This window comes from Neoarius graeffei, chromosome 18 (assembly GCF_027579695.1).
Source record: "Neoarius graeffei isolate fNeoGra1 chromosome 18, fNeoGra1.pri, whole genome shotgun sequence".
Taxonomy (NCBI): Eukaryota; Metazoa; Chordata; class Actinopteri; order Siluriformes; family Ariidae; genus Neoarius; species Neoarius graeffei.
Window position 1 is genome coordinate 41,875,242 of NC_083586.1, and position 21,629 is coordinate 41,896,870.

Here is a 21,629-nt window from a genome sequence, read left to right on the forward strand (position 1 = left end):
TACGTCAGCATTCGAAAGAGGGCGCGCGCATCTTTTGGCAACATTGGCAGATGTTGGTCACTTTGATTTCCGCTGTACGTTTTACTTCCGTCCTACAATGTCTTGCACAGGTCTCAGCGAAGCTCGCTTTGACATATGGACTGATATATTACGTAGCATATTTCAAACACTCAACTTGCTATAGCAGTGACAAAATAGCTATCAAAAGCCTAGGTCACAACCGGATGTATGATTTTTTTGGCGGTGCGATTTTTGCCGTTTCCCAAATCGCTGCGCTTTTTTTGTTCGTGGAGAAAGACGCACGTTGGCCGCAAGTTTGTCTTGCAGCCTGAAAAAAATGTAAGCGCCCATAGAGTTTGTTTGACATGACCAAGAACCTCTGCGGCCGGTCTGCGGCCAGTCTACGGCTCGAAAATCAGCACGTCACACGCGCGCCCTCCGTGCGTTTCTTGCACATAGACCGGCCGTAGGAGCACGTACGGCCGGTTGTGACCTAGGCTAAAGATGCGTTCCTATATTTAATAAAATGAGATAAATAGAATTTTGATAATAAAAATTTGCCTTCAGTTCCCCTTTAAACCTTGGCTTCTGTTAGTCTTGCCTTTGTTTTTAGTTTCCATGCTGATGTGTGTTGTTTTCCTCACTTCTACTGTCGTGTTTTCAGACCAGATGTTTTTGTTGCTTTGACTATCCTGCGTAAATAAAAGGTTTCTGCGCTCGCATCCGTCTCTGCGCCTCAACCATGATAAAGATATGAAGTGGAAATGCCAGAATCCCAAGAGACAGACCACATTCACATAACAGTACGGTAAATATACATATAATTTGTACAGCTATACTCTTTTATGTTATATTACTTACTGTTGCTGGTGTCATATTGTGTGTAATTTATAAATGAAACTTTATCATAGGCATGTACTGTATGTACACAACAAACAAGCTTTTGCACCTATCTGCGGTTTCAGCTATCAGCGCTAGATCTTACAACAACATATTCCCTGCGGATACGGAGCTCCCACTGTATTTGCTGATGTTTGCTTGTTGTTTAGAGTTTGCCACCAGCTGCTTTACACTGAGGCAGTATGAGTAATGCCATCGCAATATCATTACATCATTTACCTCGCTGCCAGCAACATCACAACCATCACAACACGTAAATCCGTCGGTTCCGATTCCCGCTGGATCTGGAATAAAAGATTTGCGTAAACGTTTCTAGGTCACCGGGACGTAGCTTGACATTTTGACTTTGCTGATTTGCTCCCGTTCCCACAGGACACCATGACTGCATCATAACAGAAAATTGACAGTTTTGACTGTGCGTGGGAATGGGGTACAAGTTTTGTTACACTGGAAAGTCTTCAAAGCAGGTGACTTCTCGGTAACATGAAAAGTTGCACTTTTTGTACCGAAGGCTGGTGATGGATTGATGGTTTCTATGCTGTAGCATAAGTGATCACAGACACTAACTTGTTTCATGGACATTCGACGAAACTATAAATGGATACAAGTACAATGTGTTTTTCATTAAGTAGCTGTGATCTAAGGGGAATAAAATACTTCGGGACATGCTGTTCGAGAAAATCTTGCATCTTTTTCTAACTTGATGGCATCACACCACAGCATCCATTATCATTATCCTATAAAATCATGCCATGTCGTGGTTAATTCATTATTTATGACATTATGGGGTGTCCCCCCCCCCCCTCATATTATACAGTGGGGCAAAAAAGTCTTTAGTCAGCCACCAATTGTGCAAGTTCTCCCACTCAAAAAGATGAGAGAGGCCTGTAATTTTCATCATAGGTACACTTCAACTATGAGAGACAGAATGGGGGGAAAGAATCCAGGAAATCACATTGTAGGATTTTTAATGAATTAATTGGTAAATTCCTCGGTAAAATAAGTATTTGGTCACCTACAAACAAGCAAGATTTCTGGCTCTCACAGACCTGTAACAACTTCTTTAAGAGGCTCCTCTGTCCTCCACTCGTTACCTGTATTAATGGCACCTGTTTGAACTCGTTATCAGTATAAAAGACATCTGTCACCTTATTCAGGTGACATTGGGCATACCTAACCACCTGTGTTTTCTTTCCCTCCCCCCACCCCAAATCTGTCCCTCCGAGTTACATGGAGTCAACAGGAAATCTTTTGGTGGAGAGGGTGGAGACCTCGACTGGCTATCGTAGCCTGCAGGGAATCGGCCGTCAGACATTCTGTCGCATGTCCCAGACCCGGTGAAATGTAACTGAATTGTCTTGGCCAGCCCTAAGGGTCCCATCTGCATCTCATCATTGCTGAGGAGTGTGCTCCCATCACCCAATCAAGCATCCAGCCAGAGCAGGTCATGATATTTTTTACCATATTAACATGCCATTGTTGTGTGTTATGCCTGATGTAAAGACTCTCGTCTCTGCGAGTCTACCACACAGATTTAATACTTGTCATTTTTAGGGCATACCTAACAACGCGTTTTCTTTCTCTCTCTCTTCCCCCCCCCCCAATTTGTCCCTCTGAGTTACATGTTGATCCTGGGATTGAGATGCTGGCCTCTTCTGCCCCTTGGACCTGCTTGATCCATCCTGGTGCCCTGTGTCTGGTCAGAGTTTTATCGCCCCGCTCCTGTGAAGGACGGCCCCATGAGGACAGTTGAGGGTTATACCTGTTAAAACTGTTAATATTATAGTCAGGCTGTCTGTTGTTGCCCAAATGAGGATGGGTTCCCTTTTGAGTCTGGTTCCTCTCGAGGTTTCTTCCTCATGTCGTCTGAGGGAGTTTTTCCTTGCCACCGTCGCCACAGGCTTGCTCATTGGGGATAGATTAGGGATAAAATTAGCTCATGTTTTAAGTCGTTCAAATTCTGTAAAGCTGCTTTGCGACAATGTTTATTGTTAAAAGCGCTATACAAATAAACTTGATTTGATTTGATTTGATCTGTCCACAACCTCAAACAGTCACACTCCAAACTCCACTATGGCCAAGACCAGGGGTGTCCAAACTGATCCATAAAGGGCCGTGTGGCTGCAGGTTTTCATTCCAGCCATGCAGCAGCACACCTGATTTGGCTTATTCAATCAACTGACACACCCACCCTTTAATCAAGGGTGGGTGTGGCTGCAAGTATTTGACTGTGTGAAGACAGTTCAGTTGATTGAATGAGCCAAGTCAGGTGTGCTGCTGCATGGCTGGAATGAAAACCTGCAGCCACACGGCCCTTTATGGATCAGTTTGGACACCCCTGGCCAAGACCAAAGAGCTGTCAAAGGACACCAGAAACAAAATTGTAGACCTGCACCAGGCTGGGAAGACTGAATCTGCAATAGGTAAGCAGCTTGGTGTGAAGAAATCAACTGTGGGAGCAATTATTAGAAAATGGAAGACATACAAGACCACTGATAATCTCCCTCGATCTGGGGCTCCACGCAAGATCTCACCCTGTGGGGTCAAAATGATCACAAGAACGGTGAGCAAAAATCCCAGAACCACACGGGGGGACCTAGTGAAGGACCTGCAGAGAGCTGGGACCAAAGTAACAAAGGCTACCATCAGTAACACACTACGCCGCCAGGGACTCAAATCCTGCAGTGCCAGACGTGTCCCCCTGCTTAAGCCAGTACATGTCCAGGCCCGTCTGAAGTTTGCTAGAGAGCATTTGGATGATCCAGAAGAGGATTGGGAGAATGTCATATGGTCAGATGAAACCAAAATAGAACTTTTTGGTAAAAACTCAACTTGTCGTATTTGGAGGAGAAAGAATGCTGAGTTGCATCCAAAGAACACCATACCTACTGTGAAGCATGGGGGTGGAAACATCATGCTTTGGGGCTGTTTTTCTGCAAAGGGACCAGGACGACTGATCCGTGTAAAGGAAAGAATGAATGGGGCCATGTATCGTGAGATTTTGAGTGAAAACCTCCTTCCATCAGCAAGGGCATTGAAGATGAAACGTGGCTGGGTTTTTCAGCATGACAATGATCCCAAACACACCGCCCGGGCAACGAAGGAGTGGCTTCGTAAGAAGCATTTCAAGGTCCTGGATTGGCCTAGCCAGTCTCCAGATCTCAACCCCATAGAAAATCTTTGGAGGGAGTTGAAAGTCCGTGTTGCCCAGCGACAGCCCCAAAACATCACTGCTCTAGAGGAGATCTGCATGGAGGAATGGGCCAAAATACCAGCAACAGTGTGTGAAAACCTTGTGAAGACTTACAGAAAACGTTTGACCTCTGTCATTGCCAACAAAGGGTATATAACAAAGTATTGAGATGAACTTTTGTTATTGACCAGATACTTATTTTCCACCATAATTTGCAAATAAATTCTTTAAAAATCCTACAAATGTGATTTCCTGGATTCTTTCCCCCCATTCTGTCTCTAATAGTTGAAGTGTACCTATGATGAAAATTACAGGCCTCTTTCATCTTTTTAAGTGGGAGAACTTGCACAATTGGTGACTGACTAAATACTTTTTTGCCCCACTGTACATAGAGGACTGGTTCTCAAAGCAGCAACCAGTGACCGGATACTTTAACTGTATTTGTTCAAGTCAGACTCAGAAAGAAAACAAAACTATAAATGATGACAAATTGGACCTGTCAGGAAGCTTCATAGCTCTAATAAATGAACTACACGTTTATATAATATTCATGAAATAAATCGGCATGAAAGAGTTTGGTGGGTTCCTGGCGACAGAAAGTTTGAGAATTGCTGTAACAGTGTGTATGCAATGTGCTCAGACGATGTCATGGAACTTGTTGCCATAAAGCCCAGCTTTGCAAACATTCCCATTCACTCTTCCAGCTAACTCTAGCAGCTGTTCTCCATTAGCATGTGTTTGTTAGCGTGTGTGGATGGGAATGGTGTGCTTATGAGTATAAAACTGGCTATATGCCATCAGAAAAGGGGATGGAGAGGGGGAAAAAGACAAGAAAACTGGAGACAGAGTGAGATAACAAATCTCACTGCAAAATAAACACAAGTATATCTTATCTATCTATCTATCTATCTATCTATCTATCTATCTATCTATCTATCTATCTATCTATCTATCTATCTATTCATTCTGAATGATGCGCACAATTTTGTAAGCATGACGCAAAGACATCCAGTAATAAGACGATGATATGATCAGTCAGTCATTCAACATAACAAATGCGAAAATCCAGTACATACCAATCAGCCATGAAATCAAAACGACTGACAGATGAAGTGAATAACATTTGATTATTTCATTACAAAGGCACCTGTCAAGGAGTGGGATATATTAGGCAGCAAGAGAACAGTCAGTTCTCGAAGTTGATGTGTTAGAAGCAGGAAAAATGGGCAAGCGTAAGGATCTGAGCGACTTTGACTTTGATTGTGATGGTTAGATGACTGGGTCTGAGGCCCACTTTACACGGGGACGGTCTGAAACAAAAACGCAAAAGTCCGTTTTCGTTCTCACTTTTTTCCGCGTCTACACGACCGTTTTCAAGGAGGAAATCTGCGTCTATACGGTGACGCATAAATGTGTGGAATTCAATTGGATGTGCATGCCAGGCGGCTAGGTGGTGCTGTGAAAGACCTCCGCTATGTCTGCACGCATGCGCAACGTCTTCCGTCTTGTCTGATCTGCACATCTGCGCCGCGAAAACTTTGACTACTCTGGCTATGGTAAGTAAGAAAGTAAGTAAAAAAGTAAGAGCATGCTATACCCGCCTCTGTTCATTAACGGTATATGTGCAGATTCGGTATAGATGTTCGAAGGACTCCTGGACGTTTATTAAAGCTGCCAGAGCAGCTTGAAGGTCCGTTGGATCGATGTAATCAGACATGCTCTTACTTTTTTACTTCCTTTCTTACTTCCCGGGCTGGCATGTGCAGTATATGACATATGTATGACGTAAACGCGTACCCGACGTGAGCAGATCCGAGCAGAGTTTGGCGTATTGGGTAGTTTAGACGGATATGCAACGGGATCTGTTTTTGACTTATCCACTCTGGAAGGCGTTTTCAATTTTTTCTGTTTTTCAGCCTCGGAAACGCCGTCCCCGTGTAGACGAAAGGCACTTCCGATAAAATATTTAGTCGTTTTTACCCGACAGCGTCCTCGTGTAAACGGGCCCTGAGCCTCTTCAAAATGGTACGTCTTATCGGGTGTTCCTGGTATGCAGTGGTTGGTACCTACCAAAAGTGGTCCAAGGCGACAGGATCATGGGTGTCGAAGGCTCATTGATTCGCATGGGGCACGAAAGCTAGTCCACACAGTCCAATCCTACAGAAGAGCTACTATAGCACAAACTGCTGAAAAAGTGAATGCTGGCTAAACAGAAAGGTGTCAGCATTAAAGTGCATATTCTGGACCAACTTCGTGTTTTTTTTTTATACACGAAAGTATGTCCCCTTTACACACTCATCCAGAAGGGTAATTTTGCACAAGGCCATCTGTCTACAGCAGAAAAAATAAAATAACAAAACGCGTCTGGAAAAATCCCAAGGGAGTCTGGAGCCAGATTCGTGACGTTATCTGCGGAAGCGCCAGCAGGCTGCGCGAGCTTTGCACGGTTTCAGTGCGCAGCCTGTGTAGACCAAGCGCTCCCATTTCTCTCTCACTGTCCGGTCTTTTGGAAAACGATGAGTACTAATCCCATCAAGATTGGTGTTGCTACACCCTCCTACGATACATCTGTTAACCATTTTAATAATTACGTGATAACGTTGAAGAAATTTGCAGAAAACCACCAGGTCGTTTTCTCAAACAAACCAGCGCTGACGTAGCCTGGGAAATCCCATGCTGCTTTGCACAATCGTTCCGATCTGAAAAGACAGCATGGAAACTATGGTCTAAAGGCTCGGCTGAGTTAGGGAGCCAATCAGAGAGTGGGGAGGGGTGGAAAGACGGTGACGCGTACTACTCGACAAACGGAAGCTTGTAGTTTATTTGGGACTGTTTACGGATCACATTTAACATGGCGGCGAGCGATACGAACCAAACTTTCGATCAAGCTTTAGACACTGTTCTGAATTAGTCTGGTTAACACCAGACCATATCACAAGTGAAATAATTTCGGTGCCATTGTTTTCCTATTTTTGTTTTGCCTTCTCTTTCTCTTTCCTTCTCTTCTTCGCCTCTTCGTCGCTCTAACTACGTCACCGGGTACAACTGCCATGATTGGCCATGGGCTACGTATACGCCAAATGATAGACATTCGCAACGTCCAATAAACGGCCGTTGACAATCGTAAACCACACCTCCCCGACGAGAAATTCAATAGGCGGATTCCAGACCATATTTCACTTGTGATATGGTCTGGTGTTAACCAGACTAGCGCTGACGTAGGATTCAGAGGGAGGCGTCCCGCACATGACGTCACGAAAATCAATGTTTCCCGGGAAATCCAAATGCCAAGTTTTTTCAGAGGCGGATCAATTCACCTCAAATGGCTTGATTTCAACTGAATTTTTCTGGTATTGCGCAGGGTAAAAGAAATTGCAGAGAATGCAGAATGTTACAGATATTTGACCAAAGTTTAATATAAAATAGGAGAATTACATCGATCTTGCTCCTGAATTTACCCGTGATATGCACTTTAAAGGAGAACTGAAGTCAATTTTTTTTTATTATCAAAATTCTATTTCTCATTTTATTAAATATCGGAAGGCATTTCTGATCGCTATTCTGTTACTGCTACAGCAAGTTATGAGTGTTTGAAATATGCTCTGTAATAGATCAGTCCATATGTCAAAGCTATGGCCGTAAACGAGATTCGTTGAGACCTGTGCGAGACATCGTAGGACGGAAGTAAAACGTACAGCAGAAATCAAAGTGGCCGACATCTGCCAACGTTGTCCAAAGATGCGTGTGCCCTCTTCTGAATGCTGACATGATCAAGCAGGAAGTTTTGTTTGTTTTGATAGCGGTCAGGAAAGTTTGAAAAAAGTCGGCAGTAATCGTCATTTAAACTCGTTTTTGTGCAATATTTCATTTGGAAAACAGTTTTCAAAATGGCGGCACTGACACCTGGCTGACGCTTGACGTTTCGAAATCTCGCACAAATCTTGTGAAGATCGCACGGATAAGCGACGCCTGCAGTGGACCAAACGAACTAAATTCAACATGGCTAAAAACCGAATAGGCTGATAAATATAATATTTAATTGTGATTAGTTGCCAATATGAGTCACGATATAAGGCTACTAAAACCAAAAACGTAATTGAATAACATGTTAAGAAATAAAGCAAGTTTAAAAATAACGTCAGTCCTCCTTTAACTTTTTCAGCAGTTTGTGCTACAGTAGCTCTTCTGTGAGACTGGACCGTATGGGCTAGCCCTCGTGCCCCATGCGAACCAATGAGCCTTCGACACCCATGACCCTGTCGCCTTGGGCCACTTTTATAGGTACTAACCACTGCATACCGGGAACACCCCATAAGATGCGCCATTTTGAATTGGCTCAGACCCAGTCATCTAGCCATCACAATTTAGCCCTTGTTAAAGTCGCTCAGCTCCTTACGCTTGCCCATTTTTCCTGCTTCCAACACATCGACTTCGAGAAATGACTGTACGTAATAGATCCCACCCCTTGACAGGTGTCACTGTAACTGAGATAATCAATGTTGTTCACTTCACCTGAACACAACAACAGTCTGAATGTTTTGGGGAAGCCATGGCCGAATGGTTAGTGAAACAGCTTTGGGAACAAAAGGTTGCTGGTTTGATTCCTTAGACTAGCAAGATTGGCTAATGCTGTGTTCACATATATACCGGTACGATAGTGGTATAACTGTATCGATACAAAGTATACCGGTACAGTTTAGTGCATCTGTCCACACTAGCGAGAAATGTTTGCGGTTTTCTTTCACGGTAGTTGAACTGCACGTGCGCGAAATGTTTCCATGGTTACCGAGTAACTTCCTTCCGAGAATATGGCGGATGAAACAACGTGTGTGTGCTTTTTGTTGTCAGTGTACAGTCTGTATTTAATTTATTCAGTCGAATCGTATAAAACGCACGAGGCAGTTGAGAATGAAACAAAGAAAACGAATCTCCGTTCTTCACTATTTTATTCAGCGAAGACACTGATTGATGTGTGTGACTTTGCGCATTATATTTGTATCGATACAGAACCGCTTCATCTGTCCACACTACAGTGAAGCGCTACAGTACCGATACTGTACCGGTACGAAACCCATACATTTGTGGGTTTCGTACCGATACAGTTATACCGCTACAGTACCGCTATAGTTGCTAGTGTGGACAGGTGTCGCGGTATGAAAGTAGTATCGTATCGGTACAAAATCCCTAGTGTGGACAGGGTATTAGATGGCCTTGAGCAAGGCACCTAACCCCCAACCGCTCTGGCAAGACTCTTGGTGGTGTACCTTGTGTCTGATTAACCGAAGAAAAACCGATGATGTGATTATCAGTTCGGGCATTGAACCCGACCAACTGAACTGAACTGAATTCAGTGGTGTTAATTTTATCTCTGATCGGTATAGCCACAAATACAGACACTAGTTTTTTTATTTGTTAATAACATAATACTTATATTTCCCACTTCGTTGAAAAGACATTTCAATGAACAACTCACTACACAGGAAGACTCCTAGCAACACACCAACAGTCTGAATGTAAAATTCTTAAAACCTTAAAAGTGATTAACATTTGTAGACATTTTAAGGAAGTAGGTGAAACTCACTCTGCAATAGTCATCTATAAAGCGCAGTCTCTTCATGGCCACGTCTCTTACATGACTTCGTCGAAACAGGATTTTACCTTAATGAGGAAAGAGAGGCAGAGTTAAAAGGCAGCTACTGTAGCACTGAACAAGAATATATATGTGATAAATTAAAAAAAAAAAAAAAACAGCTCATTGTTTTTCACTCTAAGCAGTAGACCAGAAACTGCTTAACTTTGATCGCCAATTAACATTTCCCTGTCGGCAAGATCAAATTTGAAGTTTTTCCTGGAGTTAAAACTACTATAATCCCTTTATCCCTTCTTATTTGAGCCTCTTTCTACTCCCGTGCCCGTAATGCAACTGCAATATGATACAAAACAAAATGTATTCAAATTTGACCGGCCTGAGGTCAGCTTCCTCGATTATCTCAGTCCCACTGCATTATATGAGATCCAAAAAAAAAAAAAGGTTGTCTAATCAGATTAAACAGGTAATGCAAGAAATATGAATGCTGTTTTTAGGACATGTGGGGGTCTACAAGGACATAAAGGTGCAAAGATACACTTTCATGAATAGCAATGAATTCTGAGCTCTAAGTCATTTCAATCTCACTGTATTGTGTTTTGCTGAGTGACGAGATTTCCTGTGCCCATGAGTCACTGACTTTAATGCCACAGACCAGTATGGGGTATTTTACGATACTGTTTATCAATGTGAGTGTCAAGCCTTATTAAATTGGATATGCTGCTGGGGAAAGGAAGAGAGACGAAGAGTTTTCATGTGTATGTATGAGATACATAACCTTTCAAGCTTGTATAAGAGTTTGAACAGGGCCAGATGAGCCATCCATCCATCTATCCATCAGAGACAGATGGACAGAAATAGAAGCATGGAGAGAGACAGAACAGTCCTCACACTTTACTGCACCAACTGATAAACCATTCACGTGTTAAACAGCACAGCCAACCCCAAGTGTGCTCACTGTTCCCAGTCCTCTGTGTGCTTTTGTTTATATTTAGACACGTGTCTCGGTTTTGGTTCCAGTCCTGTCTCTGCCAAGCCCTCTGATTGGTTAATTACCCTACTGTGTTCACCTGTTCCATGTTCAGCCTTGTATTACTTTGCCACTTCATTTAAATCATATTGGCTGGCTTTGGCTTTTTTAGTAGTATATCAAATATATTCCATTCAATTAGTATGACACTGAACGAGTTGAAGACGAGCCAGCTATATTTTATATATGAGTGATTCCACACTTATGGGTACTGAAATGGGGACATGAACTTATTTTTAAAAATTCACCTAAAACCATTTCTTTTTTTACCATCAGGTCACAAAACATGTAATCTTTAATGAATGATATGTTAAAAGATAACTTTAATTTTCTGAGATGTAATAAAAACATATTTATATGCCAAAGTCAAGCCTATGAGTTCCAAAATGATGTCTGTTCCATTACTTCTGTTACGATTGTCCATCTCGCGTCTGTTACAAATTAATGACAATCTAGCTATATACCATGTTAATCTTATTGAAAGAATGTGTATGTTTATTCTACTACACGTGTTTATATTTGCTAAAACATCACCTTCCTATGTTTCAAAAAGTAATTCTACATTGTTAAAATTGAGAATATATATGTCCACAACACTTCTGTTACGTTCTGACTTTGGCATATAAATGTTTTTATTACATCTCAGAAAATTAAAGTTATCTTTTAACATATCCTTCATTAAAGATTACATGTTTTGTGACCTGATGGTAAAAAAAGAAATGGTTTTAGGTGAATTCTTAAAAATAAGTTCATGTCCCCATTTCAGTACCCATAAGCGTGGAATCACTCATATATATATATATATATATATATATATATATATAAGGTCCGGGTTCGAGCCCCGTGGCCGGCGAGGGCCTTTCTGTGCGGAGTTTGCATGTTCTCCCCGTGTCCGCGTGGGTTTCCTCCGGGTGCTCCGGTTTCCCCCACAGTCCAAAGACATGCAGGTTAGGTTAACTGGTGACTCTAAATTGACCGTAGGTGTGAATGTGAGTGTGAATGGTTGTCTGTGTCTGTGTCAGCCCTGTGATGACCTGGCGACTTGTCCAGGGTGTACCCCGCCTTTCGCCCGTAGTCAGCTGGGATAGGCTCCAGCTTGCCTGCGACCCTGTAGAACAGGATAAAGCAGCTACAGATAATGAGATGATATATATATATATATATATATATATATATATATATATATATACACATACACACACACATTCTTCAAGTATTCGATGCATCTTTCTCTTTCAAAATTCTCTCAAAATCTTCCATATTTAACGAAGCAATCCTGGTGGCCATGTTTGTTTACAAGTTGTCAAAGTCAACTCTGATATTTCTACTTCTTGTTGCAAAGTCTTGCCAACTGTGTCAAGCAGTTCTGAGCGTTGTTTCCCTGTGCATTGTATGTTTTTTCAACTCTCGCTTTTATTATTGTTTCTGATTATGAATTATCCTATATGTGTATTGATTGAAAGCTACAGACCAGGACTATGATTATTGGATTTCCCAAAATAAGTACCACACTGAGTTCTGACCACACCTCTACGTGCAAACAACGCAAGAAACGCACGGAGGGCGCGCGTGAAACGTGCTGATTTTCGAGCCGCAGACCGGCCGCAGAGGTTCTTTGTCATGTCAAACAAACTCTAAGGGTGCTTACCTTTTTTTCAGGTTGCAAGACAAACTTACGGCCAACGTGCGTCTTTCTCCACAAACAAAAAAAATGCAGCGATTTGGGAAACGCCAAAAATCGCACGGCCAAAAAAATCGTACGTCCGGTTGTGACCTAGACTTTACGCTTATTCACTTTGACTTTAATGTCGTAACCCAGAATCTGCCTGTTTAACCCTTAAAGGAACCCTTAAACACATTACATAAGCATACATTTCTACTGAAATATCTGTAAGGTGTCTAGTGATTGTGGTGCTAATTTTTTTGGTTGGTGCTGTACTGTATTTTCCTTATTCCTGTCAAAACCTGTTAGTGGTAGTGTGCCTCGCTGAAGTCACGACACGACAATATGAGTGCGGCTAGAATGGTATTTAATCAAAGAAAAAAAAAATCAACAATCGTACTGGATCAGGACCGAAAGTTTCAGAATGCAATGCCAGATGCTCAGCAAGTCAGAGATCTAAAGGACGATAAGTGTGATGGTACTGAGAACAATATTTGCTTAGAGCCTTTGAGGAGGTGAGACAGCTGGAAAAGCACTTAAACACTGCATAACGCTTTAGGTAGAGATGAAGTATGGGCACATCAAAACTTCTTGGGTCCTGGAGTTTAAGGGGTTAAATATTTTCATAGACATGAATGCTGAGACCGCAAACTCCCAACCACGGGGACAATGTCAAACATGGACAAAAGAATGCACAGTCAGTAAATGCACTCCAGTCAGAAAAACATACCGGTACACAAAAGCATGTAATTACATACGATCACGTCAATAAGATATGTAGAGAAAGCTATCAGAAACACTTCACAGGAAGTGGAATCTGAAGCGGAAGGTTAAATTAATTCCTGAAATAACACTCTTGATTCTCTCTAAACAGACCTGCAGGTCTTGCTCAACTCTGTTAGGGGTTTCCAAGGCCTGTGTGCAGTTCAAAACTATCTGACTGGAAAATGAATACCTCACAGGCTCAGTAGGAGTGGATATCATCTTCTGGGAAAATACAAAATTAATCTTGATAGTCATCAATTCAATGAAAGATACATTCACCTCCATGAATTATGGCCTTCTTTGCCAGAACTGACAAGCACATAGGGAAAACCTCCTTGCTTGACCGATACCCCTTTTCCATCAATAGGGAATGGGTTCTGTTCCAATTTGTGCACCAAATTTTGAACCGTTCAGAGCATTTGGACCAAAAAATGGTCTAAAAGCCCAGAATCTGAAAAGTTGGTTTCCAGCTGGAACCAAAATATAGCTGTTTTTTCCAGTGTAAACCATGATGACATCAGTGGACTTGTCATTAATTTGGAGGGGAAGCAGAGCATAGCAATGGAGAATGCAATGGAAAAGAATTTCAGAAAAAAATGGAACGAAAAGAAATATTTGCAATCACAGAACAAAAGCTTGCAGGTCATCACTGAACTCTGCCATCTTGCTACTACTCTACAATGCCCTCTGTTCATGACACATCCTTGATTACAATGGTTCTGTTCAAAACTGGTGAAAACGTGGGATGGATTGCTAGCTGGCACCAAGGTTCAAATAATCCTGCATGGAACCAGTTCAAGAACCCAAGCTGGTTGAAAAGTGGTATGAAAGACATGGAGGCCACACCTCTTTCACGAGGTCTGACAGACATCAAGGCCATACCTTCTTTGCTGGAACTGACAGGCACAGACACTAGATTTTCTTCACTGTTCTTTTCAGCACAGTGGCCATGTTTCCTTCATGGCAACTAACAGGTACAAATACTAGTCAAGTCAAGTCAAGTTTATTTGTACAGCGCTTTTAACAATAAACATTGTCGCAAAGCAGCTTTACAGAATTTGAACGACTTAAAACATGAGCTAATTTTATCCCTAATCTATCCCCAATGAGCAAGCCTGTGGCGACGGTGGCAAGGAAAAACTCCCTCAGATGACATGAGGAAGGAACCTCGAGAGGAACCAGACTCAAAAGGGAACCCATCCTCATTACACTTCCTTCACTGAAACAAGCCACGCCACCTCCTCATATTTGACTGAAATGCATAAAGGTAACACCTACTTCACTGAAACTGATAAGCACAAAGTCCACACCTCCTTTACTGGGACTCTTCCTTCAGTGGGAGTGAAATGCATGGTGGCCACGCCTCCATTACCAAAAATGGAAGGCACAAAGGCCACGCCTCCTCCGTTCCGATGGACCGGCACGAAGGCCACGCCTCCTCCGTTCCGACGGACCGGCACAAAGGCCATGCCTCCTCCGTTCCGACGGACTGGCACAGAGGCCACGCCTCCTCCGTTCCGACGGACCGGCACGAAGGCCACGCCTCCTCCGTTCCGACGGACCGGCACGAAGGCCACGCCTCCTCCGTTCCGACGGACCGGCACGAAGGCCACGCCTCCTCCATTCCGATGGACCGGCACGAAGGCCACGCCTCCTCCTTTCTGACTGATCGGCACGAAGGCCACGCCTCCTCCATTCAGACGGATCAGCACAATGGCCACGCCTCCTCCATTCGGACTGATCAGCATGAAGGCCACGCCTCCTTCATTTGGACGGATCGGCACAAAGGCCACGCCTCCTCCATTCCGACTGATCGGCACGAAGGCCACGCCTCCTCCATTCAGACGGATCAGCACAATGGCCATGCCTCCTCCATTCGGACTGATCAGCATGAAGGCCACGCCTCCTTCATTTGGACGGATCGGCACAAAGGCCACGCCTCCTCCATTCGGACGGATCGGCACAAAGGCCACGCCTTCTCCATTCCGACTGATCGGCACGAAGGCCACGCCTCCTCCATTCGGACTAATCGGCACAAAAGCCACACATCCTCCATTCAGATTGATAGACGCAAAGGCCACGCCTCCTCCATTCGGACTGATTGTCACAAAGGCCATGCCTCCTCCATTTGAACGGATCGGCACAAAGGCCACGCCTCCTCCATTCAGACAGATCAGCACAAAGGCCACACCTCCTCCATTCCGACTGATCAGCACGAAGGCCATGCCTCCTCCATTCGGACTAATCGGCAGAAAAGCCATTCAGATTGATAGATGCAAAGGCCACGCCTCCTCCATTCGGACTGATAGACACAAAGGCCACACCTCCATTCGGACTGATTGGCACAAAGGCCACACCTCCTCCATTCGGACTGATCGGCACAAAGGCCACGCCTCCTCCATTTGGACGGATCGGCACAAAGGCCACGCATCCTCTATTCTGACTGATCAGCACAAAGGCCACGCCTCCTCCATTCAGACGGATCAGCACAAAGGCCACACCTCCTCCATTCCGACTGATTGGCACGAAGGCCACGCCTCCTCCAGTCGGACTAATCGGCACAAAAGCCACACTTCCTCCATTCAGATTGATAGACGCAAAGGCCACACCTCCTCCATTCGGACTGATAGACACAAAGGCCACACCTCCTCCATTCGGACGGATTGGCACGAAGGCCACGCCCCCTCCATTTGGACTGATCGACACAAAGGCCACGCCTCCTCCATTCAGACTGATCGGCACGAAGGCTGCATATTTATTACTAGAACTGACAAGCACAAAGGCCACGCCTCATTCATTCGAACTTGGAGAATTAAAATGCACAATGTAGATAATGTACTGATATCATTTGATTACTTGTGAACTAAATAACACTACAACTGTAATATAAAGGGATGAAATTGTGAGTAAATATCCTGAGTCCACGTAGCAGAGTGTGACTTAAGCTATGGTGTTGATTCATGTTTAAAGCTCTAATACTACAAACTTTAACCTTTCCTGTTTTACAGAGCTGAAAGAAAACACGGAAACTGAATTGCATTTTTGTGAATTTATATTATTCAAAGAGTGGCATTAAACTTAATTCAAAATATACAATACAAAGCGCTACCGCAGACCAAAATGTGCAGATTAATACACAGGAATTACCAAAGAGATTCAAACGTCTGCCTTGGGATTGACTGCGCGTCCTGCTGTATGTAAAATCAATGTATTCAGATGAAGTGTGAAGGCTTTGAGACAGTGTGACTGTAGGCAGGCAGAAGAAAAGACCGGAGACTAGAAGATGAGAGAGGTGCCGAGTCAGCAAGGGTGAAAACGTACATCATATTCCCTCTCTCTCTCTCTCTCTCTCTCGCATTATTCATCACTCTCCTGCGCTTCTCCTAACGATTCTTTGACACACAAACAGCATGTGTATACGTGCAAGCGTGAGTGTGTGGGTCTTAACAGCCTGGGGATTAAAAAGAGAGAGTCCGAGCCAACCATTCAAAAGACATCCCACAGACAGTATTGCTGGCAGCCTGCATTTGTCACTGCATGTGTGAGTATGGGGGGATGGAGTGATTGATGGACAGAAGACGGAGAAAGAGCAAAGGAAGTGTTTGATCTTACCTGGAAGAAAAGGGATGATGCGCTTTTTGGGGTCCTTCTGCCCTCCCTCGATTGGGAACTTGTCGAGAAGCTGCATCTGGGGGAGGGGACAAAAAAAAACAAAAAAATTTAATGATATTTCAAAACACACACCAACACTACAACAATCTAAAATGAACATGTCCAAAACCACACTGCTCGTGGAACCTTAAATCAATTTAACTCGTTTGATTTGTTCCCTCTACAGCAGGGTTTCCCAACCTTTCTTAAGCCACAGCACATATTTTACATTCGCAAAATCCCACAGCACACCACCAAACAAAAATATCACAGAAAGTACATATAATGAAATATAATGATCATCTAGTCTCAATTTACTTACTGAGTGTGAAACCTGGGCCTGTTTAGTTGAACACAAAGCTGATATACTCGCAGGAATTGAAGAAAGACACACACGAATCTTCCTTAACAGCTCTGAGTCACTCTCCTTTTTTAGTTTTTATAGCAGTCATGCTTGAAAAGCCCAGCTCGCATAGAAAGGTTGTGGAAAATCACCTTTTTTGCTTTCTTCTGACCTCTACTCATACTAGGGCCTTCATCTGGGTCAGAAGTTTCTCCAGGACCCAGTCTGGATTGTGTACTTTTTTCTTTTCAAATATTTGTCCATCGCTATCACCGCCGTCACACCTGAAGCATTACTAATTCTATTGTTTGAATGGCAACAGGTAGATATACAGGTTAATTAGCTACCTGCTGCCATCTAGTGGAAGAGTATTTAATTGTTCTGCCCATCACTATACGTCGCTGGCATAGATGAATGAAGACAAATTATTTGCAGTAAATAAATAATAATTTTCGGAACAATTAAGTGAAATTGGATAATTTCCCACGGTACACCTGATGATCTCTCATGGCACACTAATGTGCCGCAGCACAGTGGTTGGGAATCACTGCTCTACAGCCATCTATAATGATGTGATACTGATAATATCCGACACTATAAATCAATGATGACTGCAGTCCCTCCACTTGAAATAAAAGAATTCTGCCGTCTCTGAACGCAGCCTCGGAATCAAATTCAAAGCAATTCGACTTTCTCCTTTTTACCATTTCAGGGATGACCCAACAGGTCGTGGCCTCTCTGCCGTGTCTCCTACTTAGTCACTGGATGCGTTCCTCGAAGTGCCCAACCAATTAATCATATCCTTCCTCGCGCACACACTACCTATTCTTGCCGCTAATGAGTATGCGTGTGTGTGTGTGTGTGTGTGTGTGTGTGTGCCTATGTATTTGCAAAGCTCCTTTGTGAAATAATGCATAATGGTCATTTTATAAAAACAATATACCACTTAAGCACAAACTTCTGACATATAAGGTGCCATTTCAGTCGTATGATATTCATCCTCCTGCACATAATTACCCATTTTGAGCGTTCCAGAGAAGGGGGATGCCTCATTTCTGACAGAAAAAAAGACAGAGTAGGATAAAAACTAGCGGGTCTAAGAAAAGCAAAACCAGTTTTCAAGAAGACACTCAAAAGAATTTTTCAGACCTTTTTTTTGTAATTGTTTCAAGGACTGTCGAATAAAGGTTGTGTTCTTCAAGGTACAAATCAAGTAAACGTGCTCTTGAAGGCATAGCTGTGGTCCTTGATGTCCAATTATACATCCTAGTTCAGATTTAAAGGTACACTGCATTCACATTCCTGAATGAAATACGCAAACAAAAGGAACAGAAGATACACCCTTGAGTTACTAACCCACTGACGTGCATTGTTATAGTGTTTTTAACCTTTTCATTCCTAAAAGTGCTAAAACTACAACTAAAACTAGAAGGGCACTCGGTAGAGTGTACATCTCCACCAAGCCACATATTACCAACGTCAAAATCAAAATCACTTGAACCAAAGTGGACTTCAGTGGCGACTATGATATTGAATTAATTCAACAAAGTTTTAATTCAATATCATAGTCGCCACTGAAGTCCACTCGATCCTTGTTTACGGTCAATGGGTCGGTCAGTCGTCAAACAGTCCGCCAGAATCCGAGTAGGAAATGGCCGCAACAGCCTCTGGGGAATGGCTGAGCGTAGCTGTCAGTCAAACACAAGTTAGCCAATGGGAATGCATTCCTGGACAGCCCACCCACACGTGAAGTTTGTGCCAAAACTGCAAGCAAAAAGTCAGGGAGCGCAAACGAGAAAGCTGGAATCGCAACCAAAATAAATTACATCAAACAAAACTGAGAAAGACGCGGAACAAAAATAAAAGGTTTCTGAAGAGTAATAGACTGATATTTTGCACGATTACACGAATAATTTGTTTGCCAGTCTAAAAAAATTGACTTTTTTTTTCTTTTTTTGTATTTTGATTTGTCGTTTTTGTTTGATATTAAGTATTGTATGAACATTTTGGCACAAAATTGATTCCATAGGAGATACGATTTACCTGAAAATAAGCAAAGTTGTAAACGAAGCGTTTACAACAGGAAAAAAAAAAGATTAAATTCTGTTCCTCATGGGAAGATCTCAAAAGTTTAAAAAAAAAAGACAAAACAACAACCAAGTTTTGTGCGGAATAATGAATTCTTTCAAACAAAACAATTGGAACGGAAATCCATGGAGAATTGACAGAGGAGATACGATTTAACTGAATTGTGGACGACCGATGGACGCCATGCCATGGCAACAGCTCATTGGCCTTACAGCCAGATGAACTAACAATTGTTCCTTGGTCCATGGCTCAACTTTCCTCAAAATTTCATCAAAATCCATTCACTACTTTCTGAGTTACATTGGGAACCTACAAACAAACAAACAAACAAAAAAAACAAATGAAAAGTTGTGCAGAGCACGATACTTGCGAAAATCACAAAGAAACCAAGGTTATGGCCGATCTGGTGTTTTTACAAGATTTGACCTTGGTGACGACCTTTGACCTTTACCCACCAAAAACTAATGATGTATATGTGTGTCTCAAGTGAGTTGTCCTGTGCATTTTGGTAAAAACTGGTCAAGAAATGACGAAGCTAGAGCACCAACAAACAAACAGACAGGTCAACATACTGTACTTGCAAAAATCTCCAATTTTCTCAAGGAACAAACAAACGGAGGTGAAAACATCACTATAGCCTGATGATGACATACCCTCTCAATGTCATCCTTGCACAAAAACAAAATGACACATAGATCGATCAGTGTAAAATATATCTGGTGATGACTTTAAACCAAGATTCTGAGTGTTACAGTAATTTTGTCATGGGTAAAGGCGTTCTTAGGCTCAACACACATTGGAAGCGCACTGGAAGAGCATTACCGACGACGGATTTTCTCACCACTGTGAGTATTTAAATGTAATTGGGGCAAAGGGATACACACATGTACTAATAAAATATTTTATTAAATAAAATCATGTATTTATTCGACAAAACCTGCTCATCAAAGTCCCATTTCTGTTTTGCTCTCCTTCAGTAACAGTATCTCTACTTCACTGTCAGTAAAGCCTAGGTCACAACCGGACGTACAATTTTTTGGCCGTGCGATTTTTGGCGTTTCCCAAATCGCTGCGGGGTTTTTTTTGTTCGTGGAGAAAGACGCGCGTTGGCCGTAAGTTTGTCTTGCAACCTGAAAAAAACGTAAGCGCCCGTAGAGTTTGTTTGACATGACAAAGAACCTCTGCGGCCGGTCTACGGCTCGAAAATCAGCATGTCACACGCGCGCCCTCCGTGCGTTTCACGCGTTTTTTGCATGTAGACCGGCCGTAGGAGCACGTACGGCCGGTTGTGACCGAGGCATTAAATTCATCTTCTTAGACCTTTTAAGATGCTTGATGCCATCTGCAACAAGAAGGTCCTTCCTATTAAAAGCCAAGCAGTTGTTTACTATATATTGAGATTTGGGGGCATTTCTTTATTCAGATGAGTGTGGTCATCAGTTTAGGATGTGGCTATCAAGTATTATTCTATCCACATTCACTAGATGTGAGCAATCGCACGCTCTGATTGGCTACTCTACTCCTAGGCTGTCAGCTCATATACTGTGAGTAGAGAAAAACAAAATGACGGCGCGTGTTGCTGAACCAACCGAGGACGAAATAAAAACTACTCGAAAACAAAACACCAAAAAAATGCAAAAAAAAAAAAAGCAACAAAATATGGAATGAAAGTATTTGATGGTAAGAACGTATCATTTTTTATTTTTCAAGAATTATTATCACATTTTTCACAAATTGTTACTGTCATTTCGCCGGTTTGTTTACGTTCTAAGAGGAAATGATTTTGTCGGACGTTTTGGATAAAGTTTTTATTTATTGAATTTGCAAAAAATACAAATATAAATGCTTGTTTCTCAAAATCCAGTGAATGTGGATAGAATAAAACAGTTATTCCACTCAATCTCGTCATACATGGCTTACTGCAGGGTTTCAGTCACGTGACTTTTCTTAGCGGTTTTACCAGAAATGAAATAGCTGGTGGTCTAAACGGCTGCCGTAGTGCAAACAACTAGCGATAACTTATCAGAGTACGCTCGTAATCTAGAAGCCACTGCTCGCTTTAGATATATTCAGAAGATCGCTATGTGCAATGGAATCGACCCCTACAGTCTGGGAAAGAAGGATTCATCATACGACCTCGAAAACTACCCTTCAGTCGAGTTCCCCGACATCTCGAACTATCTGGTGTTGCAGACGTCCTTCTACACCGCAAAACAGATGGAAGAGTATGGAGGCTTACAACTTTTTTGTATGTGGCTGGGTAAAGGACCTCGGTATCAAATCGCTGCGAATGAATCCTGTATTGTTTTTGCCCGTGTAAGTGTGGTTTTTTAAAGCTTTTCACTCATGTCTTTACAACAAAGCGCTGCAAGTTGAAGTGTAAACAAACAACAGTTGGCTTGATTCTCA

General features: G+C 42.6%; 1 protein-coding gene across 10 annotated transcripts in view; it reads right to left on the reverse strand.

The window, feature by feature from the left end:
• Positions 1-21,629, reverse strand: part of sh3pxd2aa (SH3 and PX domains 2Aa) — a 360,165-nt gene that overhangs the window by 219,150 nt on the left and 119,386 nt on the right. For 5 of the 10 annotated variants that reach the window (XM_060898802.1, XM_060898807.1, XM_060898803.1 and 2 more), the window contains exons 3-4: positions 16,751-16,826; positions 9,675-9,751 (exon numbers count right to left, since the gene is read on the reverse strand). In XM_060898802.1, coding sequence (XP_060754785.1) covers positions 9,675-9,751; positions 16,751-16,826 — 153 coding nt within the window. Of the gene's footprint in view, positions 1-9,674; positions 9,752-16,750; positions 16,827-18,149; positions 18,188-21,629 lie in introns of those variants that run through there. The other 5 variants (XM_060898800.1, XM_060898797.1, XM_060898804.1 and 2 more) reach the window with 4 other exon arrangements.